Here is a 15,247-nt window from a genome sequence, read left to right as displayed (position 1 = left end):
GCTTGGGCATAGCACTTCGCATTCAACTCTGTTTTATTATGTTATGGTAGTATAATATGGGTTCTGGTCCTGTTAAGGAATGCAGCTTCTTCAAAGCCCTAGACTTTTCTACATTGGAAGGTACATTTGAACTTCAACAGTCCTTTTAAATTGTTTTAAATTTGGTCTCCTTTGTGCAGCAGCTCTTCTGCCTAAGAGTCCTGTCCCGACCATGCTTTAATAAGGCACCTTTTGCACCAAAAACAAACAAAAAAAACCCTTGCTCTCCTTTGTCTGGAGCATGTCAAAGGTATTAGTATGACTGATAAGAATAGTTCTTAGCTTCAGGGGAAATTACTTAAAAGTTAACTCCCTTTTTAAAAAAAAAAATATTTTTTAAGATTTAGTTATTCATGAGAGCAGAGGCAGAGACACAGGCAGAGGGAGAAGCAGGCTCCATGCAGGGAGCCTGATGTGGGACTCGATCCCAAGTTTCCAGGATTACCCCCTGAGCTGAAGGCAGCGCTAAACCTCTGAGCCACCTGGGCTGCTGCTCAACTCCCTTTTTTTTTTAAAGATCTTATTTTATTATTTGAGAGAAAGAGCACATGCAGAGGGAGAGGGAGAAGCAAACTCCCTGTGGAGCAGAGACCCCAACGCAGGGCTCCATCCCAGGACCCCCAGATCATAACCTGAGCTGAAGGCAGATACCCAGGTGCCCCGGTTCAACTACATTTTTAGTGTGGTTCTTTTACAAATCTGTTTTTGTCAGTTCTAGAAGTTAAAGATTCATTAAGGGTTCATTGGTTTTATTGCCAGCCATTAAGTTCTAGCAATAAGAAAGTATAGCTTGATGGATTTCTGTCCTCTAAGATGTTCTAAATCAAATTTATTTTGTCTTCAAACACTTGAATAGAATTTCATTATCCTTATTGCTCAATCAGGTACCACACCTTGTGCATGGCATTAGTAGGCCAAAACTTCAGGAGAAATATTTGTCCTTGTTATCTCAAATCTAAATTGTAATTATTGCTTTAAAGAGAATTACTGGGGAGAGGATCACTTGAGTAGTTTTTAAGTTTAAATAGCATCTATTTCCATAGTTTGTCCATTTGATAAATGGTGATAAATGTTATATTCAACTTCCTAAATTACAAAGTACCTCCAAGGAAGGAAATAAAGGCAATTATTTGCTATAATAGCATAAAGGTATTATCTACCAATTTAATTTGAGCTGGTTTTAATTTCTTCTATTTGGTGGCAGTTCTTTTGATAAGCAAGTGATATGAACTTCATCGTATGCCAACCTTTAATGCTGTTATTAACCATGACTCACCAAGCATACTAAGCAGGAGAACATAAAGGCTAGGAAAGAAAGGAGAGGCAGACACCTTGTCTGAGGCCTCTTCTAACCCCCTAAATTATTTTATCCTAGATAATGATTTTCAGGCCTGTGGATTTCAAATTTAGACATTAACTACACTTTATTCATTGTTGAGAGGTCTGTTCTCAGAAGAGTGAAGGGCATTCTGTATCACCAATAAATTTCCAGCCCTTGGGATGGCACCTGAATGTGGTAGAAGCTCAGGAAATAACTTTTGAATGAATACATTTCAGAAATGGATGTTTTGTGAGTGGGTCTAGAGATGAAACAAATTAATGTAGTAATTCATATGTTAAAAATAAAGGTAAACTTCTGCACTGGCAGGTGGGACCTGGAGAAAGATTTCTAGAGATGACAATGCATTTAAGATACTGTCAGTCTTGCTTTGCTGTTAAGCAGTCTTTTCTGAAGTGAAAGCCATATCGTGTCACATGCTTACAAGTTTTGTTGTCAATCTGGATAATTTCATTATGTGAAGAACCTATCCAGAACTTCTTTTTTTTTCCTATTCAGAACTGTAACCTAAAGTTTTTAGCCTCAAAATTCAGTGACTTAAAAAAAAAAAATTCAGTGACTTCCATACTCCATTTAGCAACCCATTTCCATGGCTGTGTGTTGAATGATCACTAGTTCAGAAGTGAGAGACCTGTAAAGCTGCTTCCACTACAGCTATAACAGCTTTGTTGAGTGTATTTGTCCCTCAGTCATTGTTTTTTTGTTTTGTTTTGTTTTTTGTTTTTATTAAAGATTTGTTTGAGAGAGGGACAGAGTGCACAAGTGGGAAGGACAAAGGGAAAGGGAGAGAGAATCCAAAGCAGACTGCATACTGCGCATGGAGCCTGACGTAGAGCTCAATCTCCTGACCCCCGCCAAAATCCAGAGTTGGGACATTCAGCCATCTGGGTACCCCAAGATTTTAAGTAATTTCCCCAACCTGGGACTCAAACTCAGCCCACTTGAGCCAGCCAGGTGCCCCAACCATTGTTCTTTGTTCTCAAAACTAGTAAGCCTCGAAGCTCTAGTTTCATCCTTTCCTTCTTTGGTTCGTCTTGAATCCAGTGGTTCTCAATATATCAAAATCATGGGGCTTTATGATAACATGGATTGCTAGGTCCCATTGGTAGGTAGACAGGCTTTAGTAGGTCCATGCAGAGACCAAATTTGCACTTTAACTGATACTTGAGGTCAGTGATTTCTGAAGAGTGGTCCCTGGACTTTGCATCTGTCTTTCCTAAGAACTTGTCAGAAATACAAATTCTGGGCCCCCAGACAGGCCTACTGAGTCAGAAATGGGAGGGCAGAGGAGGCCAGTCATACGTTTTTAAGACATCTTAAGCTTGACAATGACTGTTTTAGATCTAAAATGCAGATTCTGAATCAGTTGGCACTGCAGATATATCAGCTCTGTCCACTGTGACTTTCTGACAAAGGAAATGTTCTATATCTTTGATAGAGCAATTACTAGTCACATAGTTACTGAGAATCTGACATGTGGCTAGTATCACTGACAATTTTAATTTTTCTAAATTTAAATAACCCCCTATGGCTAGTGTTTTATCATAATGGCTAAGTGTTGGGATCCCTGGGTGGCGCAGCGGTTTGGCGCCTGCCTTTGGCCCAGGGCGCGATCCTGAAGACCTGGGATCGAATCCCACGTCGGGCTCCTGGTGCATGGAGCCTGCTTCTCCCTCTGCCTATGTCTCTGCCTCTCTCTCTCTTTCTCTCTCTCTCTCTCTTAAATAAATAAATAAATAAATAAATAAATAAATAAATAAAATTAACATAGGTCAGAGCACCTGGCTGTCCCGGTGCATGGAGCCTGCTTCTCCCTCTGCCTATGTCTCTGCCTCTCTCTCTCTCTCTCTCTCTCTCTATCATAAATAAATAAAAAAATAAAAATAAATAAATAAATAAAATTAACATAGGTCAGAGCACCTGGCTGGCCCAGTTGGTAGAGCATAGGACTCCTGATCTCAGGGTTGTAAGTTTGAGCCTCATGCTGGGTGTAGAGATTACTTAATATCTTCAAAAAATATGTCAAAAAATGCTATTAGGGAACACTTGGGTGGCTCAGTTAAGTATCCAATTCTTGAACTCAGGGTCACAAGTTAAAGCCTAGGGCTGGGCTCCATGCTGCATGTGGAGCCTACTTAAAAAAAAGTGCTATTAGGGGACGCCTGGGTGGCTCAAGCGGTTGAATGACTGCCTTCTGCTCAGGGCATGATCCCCGGATCCAGGATCAAGTAAGTCGCATCAGGCTCCCTAAGAGGAGCCTGCTTCTCCCTCTGCCTATGTCTCTGCCTCTCTGTGTGTGTGTGTCTTTCGTGAATAAATAAATCTTAAAAAGCTATTAGGTTGAAGGATAAGTGATGTACTAAATATATATATATATATATATATATATATATATATATATATATATATATATATATATATATATATAAAAGCATTTGAAGAGCACTTAGGCAGCCCCTGTGGCACAGCGGTTTAGCGCTGCCTGCAGCCTGGGGTGTGATCCTGGAGACCCGGGATCAAGTCTCATGTCGGGCTCCCTGCATGGAGCCTGCTTCTCCCTCTGCCTGTGTCTCTGCCTCTCTCTCTCTCATGAATAAATAAAATCTTAAAAAAAAGCCAGATTAGGTCTTTGTGGTTCCTATTGTCCCATGAAAAGTAGCTTGTATTTCACATAAAATAGGTACCTTGGGCTATCTGGGAATCAAGAAACATGAAATAGGACCAAAACATATCAGAACTCTAAAATAGATGACACTATTTGTTCAGAAAGGTCTATCTCATTTCAAGTTAATCAAATTTGTTTACTTTTATTTTCGTATTATTTACAAATATAGCAGATTCACTAATTTCAGAACAAGGTATAAAGTTGCTAAGGGCCATCATCAAGAGCAAAAATAAGTTAACGAAATTGAGCATAATGGAGAAATAGTTCATCTACCTTAATAACATTGAAAGTATTTAGCATTGGAATTTGAGATGTTTAATGATAACCCAAATGTCCAAGAAAAAAATTATTTGGTAATCTGCTAAGAGAACAGAAATGTATGATGCATTTCAAAGGGTAATGAGCTGTAATCTGGAAATTTATGAAAATCTTTGACACCTGGGTTTAGTGAAGTGTCACTATAAATGTTTGTTGGTTCATAATATTTTGGCCAAGACCAAAGTTGGTGATACAAAACCAAAGGATCTTTTTAAATTATTTTTAAGGATTTTATTTATTTATTCATTAGAGACACACAGAGAGGCAGGCCCCACACAGGGAGCCCAATGCAGGACTCGATCCCAGGTCTCCAGGATCACATCCTGAGCTGAAGGGAGATGCTTAACAGCTAAGCCACCCAGGCGTCCCAAAACCAAAGATCTTAACACTAAGTCAATAGTAAGTAAAAATACTAGCTAACACAGATACAGTGCTAATTATGTGCCAGGACTGTTCTAAATACTTTTTTCATTATTAATCTTAAGTCTCAAAAGAACCCTATGAGATTATTCCCATTTTATTATCTCTTTTATAGGTGAAGAAAGTGATGTTCAGAGAATTTAACTCTCCCAATGACATCTAGTAAAGAGCAGAAACAAGATTTTAACCTAGTCTGGCTCCAGTGTGGGATATCATGGCATAGCTACAGAAACTTCAACTCTTAATAGTTGAGGTCATAATATATAGGGACCTATTAACTGGGATGCTGCCCAGAGTAATGGAAAGAGCATGGATCATAAATCAAAAATGTGTATCATGTCTTAAGATGCAGCCCACTCAAATTATCTTTGGACCCCCCATCTTCACCATGGAATGAATTCCTAGTTGGTTCTTTTCAGCCCTTATTTTATAGAATATTTGTGATTGATGCTATTGACCACTTTCTCAACATTCTCTTTCCTGATTTTTAAAAATATTTATTTATTTATTTATTTATTTATTTATTTATTTATTTATTTATTTATTACAGAACATCAAGGGGGAGGAGGTGCAAGGAGAGAGAGAGACAGACAGACAGACACTGACTCTCCAGCAGACTCCCTGCTGAGCTCAGAGCCTGACCAGGGCTCAGTCTCAAGACCTTGAGATCAGTTCCTAAGCTGAAATCAAGAGTCAGACACCCAACAACTGCACCACCCAGGTGCCCCCCCTTTATTTTTTTAAAGATTGATTCATTTTAAGATTTTATTTATTAAAAAAAAAAGATTTTATTTATTCATGAGAGACACAGAGAGGCAGAGACACACAGGCAGAAGGAGAAGCAGTTTCCCTGCGGGGAGCCCGATCTGTGACTCCATCCTGGGTCTCCAAGATCACACCTTGGGCTGAAGGTGGCGTTAAACCGTTGAGCCACCTGGGCTGCCCGATTTATTTCATTTTAGATTAAGAGTGAGCTAGAGCATGGGGAGGGGCAGAGAGAGGAGTGAGAATCCAGAAGCGGACTTACTGGCTGAGCACCAATCCTGATCAGGGTCTTGATCCTAGAACCCTGAAATCATGATCTGAGCTGAAATCAAGTCAGCTGCTTAACCAATTGAGCCATCCAGGTACCCTTCCCCCTGATTCTTCACATTATGGTCCTTGGTGTTATTCCTCTGCTGCTTCCTTTGTTGTTTAATTTTTCTTTCTTTCTTTTTTTTTTTTTTGAAGATTTTTAAAATTTATTTATTCATGAGAGACATACACACAGAGAGGCAGAGACACAGGCAGAGGGAGAAGCAGGCTCCATGATGGGAGCCCAATGTGGGACCCGATCCGCGTACCCTGAGCTGAAGGCAGACGCTCAACTGCTGAACCACCCAGGTGTCCCTCATTTTTCTTACCTGCTCCATACATGTTGCTGTTTTCTTGGGTTCTTTCCCTCTTATTAGGCAAGATTACCATGAGGACCCCAAAATTAACATTCTCTTCCTGTTTTCTCCTTTAATTCTTTGATAGCTCTCTCTACATGCCAAACAGGAGACTTTCTCACAATCATGCAGAAAGAGAACGTATGGGAGCTGGTGGGACAAAGTCTGGGGAGCTAACACCACGATAAACTCTATATGGCCACACTTATTCTAATAGATAAAGGGTCTCTCCAACCTGCCAAAATCAATACTACAGAAAAGAATGCCCTGGGTTTTCTGATTTTCCTAACTCAAGGAACATTTCCACACACTTATCTCAGCCCTGTCTTCACTTCCTCAGCCCTGTCTTCACTTCCATCCAAAGCCCTAAGAGCGGGCTCCTGCTAATCTTTTTACTACTATTTCTCTTTTTTCCTTATTTCCAACCTTCCTGACCTGCAGTTTTAAAAAAAGAACATAGTTTCACGCAAACATGTGCTTGGAATAGTCTACTTTACCCTGGAATTTCTACTTGGTTTCACAAGTATATTCATCTCCTCCACTTTAAGACAATTCCATTGCATCTCTAGGTGGCCCAAATTCATCCCTTCCTTCTTCCTGTACCCATTTTACCCTGCACTAGTCGTTTCTGCATCGTTTTCTGTTTAAAAGGTTGGTACTGGGGCACCTGGGGCACTGGTGGCTCAGCCCATAGACCATCTGACTCCTGATCTCAGGGTGGTGAGTTCAAGCCCCACATAGGGTGTGGAGCCTATTTAAAAAATAAAAATAAAGGCAGGTCCTAAGTCTTAATTTTACCTTTATCTCTTCAATTTCTGGCACACACACACACATCTGTTAAATGACCGGGTTAGACTAGTTTCTTTCATTGTACAGTACTAAGTGTCCGGATTCCTGACCTCCTGAACTACTTGGAAGCTTCCAATTCCACTGCTGCAAAAGAAGAACCGTGCTTTGAGTCTAGAGAAGGCTCCTGAGTTCCCCAAGGTCACCGTCAGGGGTGCGTCCCGCCCCGCAGACCGTCGCCTAGCTCAAGGTCCCTGCTAACGTGAGAGCCCAAGGACAGCCAAAGACAGCCCGCGTGCTTCACGACAGGAACTCGGCCCCGGTCAGAACGTAGTTCCGCCAAGAACGCTCTCTAACTGGCATCTTTGTTATCCAATTATATCTCGAGGTTCCGAGGGTGGACCTAACCTGATATTGCCCAATGAAAACAAGGAATTCAGATTGGCACCGATTTTGACCAATGGTTGAAAACATCAGAGATTATTAACCTATAGGAGCAGCACTGAGAGTGATGTTCAGCAAATTCATCCAATGGCCGTGCTTACTGCAGAGTGGGCCCCGCCCCAACGGGGGAGTCGGCTGCCCGCACCGCTGCGGCGCTCAGTCTCCACCCGGGCTCCGCCATGTTGGGCTTTGTGGGTCGAGTGGCTGCTACCTCGGCCTCCGGGGCCTTACGGGGACTCGGCCCCTCGCCGCTACCCCAAGTCAAGGTCTTGCTGCGGGCCAGCCCGGCAGCGCTCCAGTCCGGTGAGTGCCTTCCTCTGGGAGCCGGGTTCGCTTCTGCCGCCCCATGACCTTGAGCCGCAGGCCGCTTGTCACTCGGGCCTGAGGCATTTCTGGTGACCGAAGGACGTCCGGGCCGGCGCTCTGCCCTCTAACCGCGGGCGAACAAGAATAGGTCGCCTATGGGAGCCTTCTTCGATATAATTCGCCTCATTTTGGGAAAGGGCTCTCTGTGACGCGAAGTGTGGGCAGGTGCCTTGACTTTCCCTTGGACGGGGGCCCGGAGGCCGCGAATAATGGAGTTTTGTGCATGGGAAGATTGTGCAGGCGCCGTCTTGGTTCCTGCGCGGCCCTCCCTCCGGACTTGTCTTAATTGAAAGCAAGAGGAGGCCGGTCTTGGGCCGAATTTGCCAGTTCATGTGACCATTAACTGCCCTCACCCCAATTTCTTCCAACTTTTTTTTTTTTTTTTTTGTCTGTTAGCCAGAGACTATGCCACCCAAACATCTCCTTCGCCGAAGGCAGGCGCTGCCACCGGGCGCATCGTGGCGGTCATTGGTGCAGTGGTGGATGTCCAGTTTGATGAAGGACTACCACCCATCCTAAATGCCCTGGAAGTGCAAGGCAGGGAGACCAGGCTGGTTTTGGAGGTGGCCCAGCATTTGGGTAAGTAGAATTTCTTAGGAATTGTAAAGAACTTGTTGAGTCCCAAGTACCCCCCAAATCAGTCCTCCTTCAATGACGATTATATCAAAATGACTTTCGTTCTTCTGAGTTTGCTGAAGCTACATTTCAGGTACTGAGAAGGAGTCTTGGTTGCTTTAGGTCTTTCATGCCAGCTGAACATTAAATACCAAGCCTGCTTGTCCTTCTGTATAACCTTGCAATATCTTCAACTAACAGGTGAAAGCACAGTGAGGACTATTGCCATGGATGGCACGGAAGGCTTGGTTAGAGGCCAGAAAGTCCTGGATTCTGGTGCACCAATCAAAATTCCTGTTGGTCCTGAGACCTTGGGCAGAATCATGAACGTCATTGGAGAACCTATTGATGAGAGAGGTCCCATCAAAACCAAACAGTAAGTATCCCTCTTGCTGCATTTACATGCAAAGGAACTACTTTTTTTTTTTTTTTTAAGTAAGCTCTACACCAGAATTGGGGCTTGAATTCAGAAGTCACCTGCTCTACTGACTGAGCCGCCCTGGCACCCCTCTGTAGTTTTGTATATGAAGGCAACACCTTGTAGTGTAGCAAAATGTTCCTGCAGAGACTGCTTAAAATGCTGATATATTGTTTGTTTGTTTTTAAAGATTATATTTATTCATGAGAAACACAGAGAGAGAGGCAGAGACCTAGGCAGAGGGAGAAGCAGACTCCTCACAGGGAGCCTGATGTGGGACTGGATCCCAGGGCCCCGGGATCACGCCCTGAGCCAAAGGCAGATGCTCAACCACTGAGCCACCCAGGCGTCCCTGATGTATTGTTATCAAAACCGTAGATATAGTTTCTTAAGAAAATTAAGGATGCAAAAGTTCTGATTGTAAAAAACAAAACAAAAAAACCCTGCTGCTTAGGACTCAAGTTGATTATGTGAGTTTTAATTCCAATGGCTGGGATGCCTGGATGGCTCAGCGGTTGAGCGGTTGAGTGTCTGCCTTCAGCCTGGGTAGTGATTCCTGGATCCTGGGATCGAGTCCTGCATCGGGCTCCCCACAGGGAACCTGCTTCTCCCTCTGCCTGTGTCTCCACCTCTCCATGTCTTTCCTGAATGAATAAATAAAATCTTTTAAAAAATCATAATAATACCAATGGCTGAGGTTGTGGGGTTTCCAGAATTGGTGGGTCTTTGTATTTCCTATTGACGCATGAAGAAGTGCTGTTAGGTTAGGGCTTAGCAAAAGGAAAATCTTTTTGACTGTTAAAGTTGTTAGAGATTGCGATTATGGTTTCCTGAGATAATGGAAATGGAATCCCCTTTATTGCAGAATGTTAGGCGAGGTGCCAGATGCCAGCTTGTGTGGAGTGTTGTATAAGAGATGAGAATTGAGAGAAAACTTTCAACAAGATGAATAAAAAGACACTGATCCTCTCTACCTACCTCTACAGATTTGCAGCTATTCATGCTGAAGCCCCTGAGTTTGTGGAAATGAGTGTTGAGCAGGAAATTCTGGTAACTGGTATCAAGGTTGTGGATCTGCTGGCTCCCTATGCCAAGGGTGGCAAAATTGGTAAGTTATTTATAGTACATATTTTCCAAACCTAATGTGGGAAGAAAAATCCTGCAGTGTAATAAGTAGGTACTAAGATCTATCCCTCACTGATGAGTAGCTTCTGACTTTCGTTCTTCTGAGTTTGCTGAAGCCAGATGCCATTCCTGAGAAGGGAAAAGATAGAAAACTAGTATAATTTTTTTTTCTAAGTTTGCTTATTTGGGAACACACAACGCTTAAATATTGCTTCTTTTCAACCTCTTCCAGGGCTGTTTGGTGGTGCTGGAGTTGGCAAGACAGTACTGATCATGGAGTTAATCAACAATGTCGCCAAAGCCCATGGTGGTTACTCTGTGTTTGCTGGTGTTGGTGAAAGGACCCGTGAAGGCAATGACTTATACCATGAAATGATTGAGTCTGGTGTTATCAACTTAAAAGATGCTACCTCCAAGGTAAGTAGTGACCTGGTTTATGTCCACGTAGTTGTAGTGCCAGGAAACCATTTTAGCTGACTGTGTTACTTGCTGAAGCCATGTGTTATGTTTTCATTTTAGTGTCCCAGGGGCTACAAAAATTTGTTTTTTTTCTGCAGCTTGTAATACACTAAAGTATATTTTCTTTCTTCATTGACATTACGTTTCCAAACTTCGTTTTTAGTAGATAGTCCCATCATTTGAAAGTTAATTTTGGGAGTTGGAGATACTTCTGTCTCCAATTAACCCTGTTTTGTGCCTTTCTTCGTTTTATTTCCTTCCTATTTCAGGAGTTTTGCCTTAATGCTGTAAGAAACTATCTTTGTGTTATTTTGAGCCGCATCTCTAAAAGGGAAAAGAAATTTGCAAACCAAAATCTTGACACTTTCTGAGAAGGAGGGTTTTTTGGTAGTTTCTCCGATTTGGAGACCTTGGGTATATGTCTTCCATATTCCCCTGCCAGGTTTTCTGATTGTGTATGATTACTCCAGGTAGCGCTGGTGTACGGTCAAATGAATGAACCGCCTGGCGCTCGCGCCCGGGTGGCTCTGACTGGACTGACTGTTGCCGAATACTTCAGAGACCAAGAGGGTCAAGATGTACTGCTCTTTATCGATAACATTTTCCGCTTCACCCAGGCTGGCTCTGAGGTAAGAAGCCTCGAAAGAACCTATTTCCTGGACTTCTCTATGGAAAGGTGCAGATGAGGCTAAAGATGTAGACACCTAATACCTTTGTTCTTTTTCTTTTTTTTCTTAGGTGTCTGCTTTATTGGGCAGGATCCCTTCTGCTGTGGGCTATCAGCCTACCTTGGCCACTGATATGGGTACCATGCAGGAAAGAATCACCACCACCAAGAAGGGATCTATTACCTCTGTACAGGTAAGAACAATGAAATGGTTGAAGGTCTAATTTGTATAGAGGTATATACAGGAAAGTATACAACCTAGTTGCTTATGTCTCAAGGTTTTGACCAGGTTAATGAGCTCCCCAAAATAATGTATAAAATTCTATGTGTGCATGTTAGAGACCCTAGAAGGTTAAGAAATGCTCATTTGAAGTAGTTGAAGACATACAGGTGAATGTGGATCACAAAGTAGTGGTTTCTAGAAAGCCTTAGGAGTTTGGAGCTGCATGGAAACCGCATTAATCATGTACTGCACCAAAGTGCCACACCACACATCTGCAGATATAGATGATGTGTGTATGTGTATATATACACACATAGCAAGATTACTTTGTCTAAACTGTTGTGACTTTCAGTGAACCTAGTGAACTGCTGTAGTCATGCAGGATTTTTTGTTTTTAACTGAAACTGTGGGTATCAATAAAATAGAGTTAAAATGGGGGATGAAAAACAAAAGGAATGACAATGAATCTTTGAGCACAGCTTAGATCATCTATATGCTCACTCAGCAGGTATTAGGGATGATAAGGCTATTTTTGAGGTTGAGTCTCGAATGCTAAAAGATGATGAGAGGTCAAAAAAGGGTGGCTTAAATCAAATTACTTGGTTTCCTGCTGCTCCTCATGGGGTCTTGACTCACTATAGGCTATCTATGTGCCTGCTGATGACTTGACTGACCCTGCCCCTGCAACTACTTTTGCCCATTTGGATGCTACCACTGTGCTGTCCCGTGCTATTGCTGAGTTGGGCATCTATCCAGCAGTGGATCCTCTGGATTCTACCTCTCGAATCATGGATCCCAACATTGTTGGAAATGAGCATTATGATGTTGCTCGTGGGGTACAAAAGATTCTGCAGGTGAGTAATGCAGGTGAGATCAGTGGCCATAAAGTCATACGGTGGGTTTTTGAGGACAATATTAATAGCAAATCTTTCCTGGTGACCTGTGTGATTTGCTTTGGAGCAAGGAAAGATGAAATTACGACTTTCTATTAGTGTGAAGGAGAACTCTTGGGTTTCCAGGTACTTAGGTTTGGAATCCATTTTCTAATGGCACCAGACTAGAGGGGAGGATAAGACCTTGATCTTAGCTGAGGGCCTTCAGGATCCCAAGTATGTAACTTCACTACTAACTTGTTTACTTTGTGAGGTAAGGTGCTAAAATGCTTTGTACAAAGCGCTGGGTACAAGGTGGTATTAACCCTTAGGTTTCTGTCCAAATTTGAAAAAATGAATATTGGGGTGCTTGGCTGGTCAGTCAGTAGAGCATCCAACTCTTGATATCTGGGTTGTGAGTTTAAGCCCCACTTTGGGCATGGAGCCTACTTAAATAAAAAAAGAAAAATATTTTGTGTAAGTATTTATTCAGGCCTTTCTTGTTTTCTCACAGGACTACAAATCTCTCCAGGACATCATTGCCATCCTGGGTATGGATGAACTTTCTGAGGAAGACAAGTTGACTGTGTCCCGTGCACGGAAAATACAGCGTTTCTTGTCTCAGCCATTCCAAGTAGCTGAGGTTTTCACAGGTCATATGGGGAAGCTGGTACCTCTGAAGGAGACCATCAAAGGATTCCAGCAGATTTTGGCAGGTGAGATTACGTGTATAAAGCTGAACATAAAATGGCAGAGAAGCTGAAATCTCTTGAATGCTCACTGTGCTATATTCCCATTCCAGCAATCATCAAGCAGTACATAAGTATATTGTGTCTAGTCACATAATTTTTTTTTTTTTTAAAGATTTTATTTATTTATTTGAGAGAGAGGCAGAGACACAGGCAGAGGGAGAAGCAGGCTCCATGCAGGGAGCCCGATGTGGGACTCGATCCCGGAACTCCAGGATCACGCCCTGGGCCAAAGGCAGGAGCTAAACCGCTGAGCCACCCGGGCTGTCCCTAGTCACATAATTTTAAAAAATAAACTATTTCCTATCAGTGTTCTTTGGAAATACTCTATTTACTTCTGAGAGTGAACTTGTATTACTTGGTTGTTGTCATTTAACATTTACCGAGTGTTTTCAGACCTAGTTATTCTAAATGAATTACAGGTCCTTATAAGGAAGGCGTGATTACCGTGTTTTTACAAATGAGGAATTTTTTTTTTTTTTAATTTTTATTTATTTATGATAGTCACAGAGAGAGAGAGGCAGAGACACAGGCAGAGGGAGAAGCAGGCTCCATGCACCGGGAGCCCAACGTGGGATTCGATCCCGGGTCTCCAGGATCGCGCCCTGGGCCAAAGGCAGGCGCCAAACTGCTGCGCTACCCAGGGATCCCACAAATGAGGAATCTTAACGCACAGAATATAAAATAACTGGTCCTGATATCCAGCTGAAGTAAAGAGTAAGAATTTGAATCCAGGTTATATGGCCAGGACCATTTGTTCTTAATCCATACTGTATTGTCTTACAAGTTATTTGTGACAGAAGTGTGTTAAAAGATTTCTTGGATGACACAAATTCATCACATTCTGACTGGTGGCCCCAAGTGGTGAAGTATGTATACACTGCAAAAAGTTGCCGCTTCTCACCAGTGGATTTTTTTTTCCATATAGGTGAATATGACCATCTTCCAGAACAGGCCTTCTATATGGTGGGACCCATTGAAGAAGCTGTGGCAAAAGCTGACAAGCTGGCTGAAGAGCATTCATGAGGAGGTCCTTTTGGCAAACTAAGCACTGATCATCCTCGGTGCTGTGCTGCTTGCCCCTAATCTAAGAAAAATCTGTTTGCTCTGTAGGCCACATGAAAGCCTGTGTTCTGTCTGAAGAGTATTTAAAGTTTCCAATAAAATGTACATCCCTCAGAAGTGGTCTATTTCTCTTTGTCCTGACAACACCATCAACACTAAGTTTTAGAGTGGCCGTAAGAAATAGTACAAAGTACTGTCTTGATGGACAACTGCAGGTCTTATGAGGGGTTCCCTGCAGATGATGTGATCTCAATAGTAGGGCCTCCACTTTGGCCCTTTATTTGGCAAAGCAAATCAATTGTTTGCCTCGAATATACTTTATTCCTGCTTGATTAAAAAGCAACAGGGATATTTTTTAGAAGAGCATATGGAGAGGTGATGGGTCTACAGAATGCTATACTAAGAGCAGGGATCAATCAGTGAATTGAAGGAATCCAATTTTTTGTAAAGGATGCTTCTGAAGGATTAAAAACCTGCAAAACTCAAGTCAAGCCTGCTGCCTGCCGCCCCCCCCCCCCCAGGTCTACCTAAGGTTGCTTTCTCCTTGCCCACCCTTTCACCTTTTTTCAGAAAGTTGTTGACTATTGCCTGATTTATATTTTGGGCAAGCCTAGAGTTGCGTGTGATCCCTTGAGGCAGTGCATGGTATAAAATAACCATGAGGCCTGTCCTGACTCCTGCTAAAATCCTTTAGGAAAGTTGGGGAGATTTAATCTGTTACAGGGCATGGCAATTTCCGGGTTTGTGGGGTTGGCCTTCTAAACTAAATAATGGAATTAGGTAATTTCCGCTTCATTTTAGCCACTAAAATGGCAGGTCAGGAGCACTCCAAAGTACACCTATTTCAGTGTGAACTAAGTGCCTAGTCCCAGCCCAGTGAGTGGTTTCCTGAACTAGGGCCCATCTCCTGCTGCCCTCTGGTGGTAGGCCGGGAGACTGCAAGAACTCTGATCTCACCATTTTGAAATCCATAAAGGCCATTTGCTGGGATGTGGTTCTTAGCTAACGATTGTTTACAAACCAGCTGGGGCTTTTGTCCTGAGGAGGAGCCTGCATCTATAGGCTCCACCCCTGAGGCTTTCAAGCTGGATCGAAGCAGGGCGGGGACAAACATCCCAATTCAGAGGCCCCCGAGGGCTGAAGGTTGGGGAGGGGCCTTGGGAGAGATGCCAGGGGTGGAGTAGGGGCCTGTAAGTTAACTCCCATCTGCCTATGACGTCCTTGGCACTAGTCTCTCCTGTGTCATG

General features: G+C 42.8%; 1 protein-coding gene and 2 non-coding genes across 3 annotated transcripts; all 3 read left to right on the top strand.

The window, feature by feature from the left end:
- The first annotated feature begins 7,551 nt into the window (after positions 1–7,551).
- On the top strand, positions 7,552–14,117 carry ATP5F1B (ATP synthase F1 subunit beta). The gene is made up of 10 exons (XM_072842806.1): positions 7,552–7,744; positions 8,204–8,386; positions 8,624–8,798; positions 9,827–9,948; positions 10,198–10,382; positions 10,895–11,053; positions 11,163–11,285; positions 11,956–12,168; positions 12,701–12,902; positions 13,864–14,117. The coding sequence occupies exons 1-10, from the start codon at positions 7,621–7,623 to the stop codon at positions 13,959–13,961; spliced, it is 1,584 nt and encodes a 527-aa protein (XP_072698907.1). The 5' UTR covers positions 7,552–7,620; the 3' UTR covers positions 13,962–14,117.
- Positions 8,453–8,528, top strand: LOC140600590 (small nucleolar RNA SNORD59). The gene has a single exon (XR_012003783.1). It is a non-coding gene; the product is annotated as a small nucleolar RNA SNORD59 (small nucleolar RNA).
- Positions 10,033–10,103, top strand: LOC140600589 (small nucleolar RNA SNORD59). Its single transcript, XR_012003782.1, has one exon. It is a non-coding gene; the product is annotated as a small nucleolar RNA SNORD59 (small nucleolar RNA).
- Positions 14,118–15,247: the final 1,130 nt, after the last annotated feature.

Source organism: Canis lupus, chromosome 11, assembly GCF_048164855.1.
Source record: "Canis lupus baileyi chromosome 11, mCanLup2.hap1, whole genome shotgun sequence".
Taxonomy (NCBI): Eukaryota; Metazoa; Chordata; class Mammalia; order Carnivora; family Canidae; genus Canis; species Canis lupus.
Note: the sequence above shows the minus strand (reverse complement) of the source record. Positions and strands in the feature narration are given on the sequence as shown.

Bases quoted from the DNA above. Each gene is read 5' to 3' on its own strand.
- ATP5F1B (XM_072842806.1), top strand. From the start codon at position 7,621: ATGTTGGGCTTTGTGGGTCGAGTGGCTGCTACCTCGGCCTCCGGGGCC. The intron at 7,745-8,203 runs GTGAGTGCCTTC...TTTGTCTGTTAG, and splicing joins CCCGGCAGCGCTCCAGTCCG to CCAGAGACTATGCCACCCAA. The intron at 12,903-13,863 runs GTGAGATTACGT...TTTTCCATATAG, and splicing joins ATTCCAGCAGATTTTGGCAG to GTGAATATGACCATCTTCCA.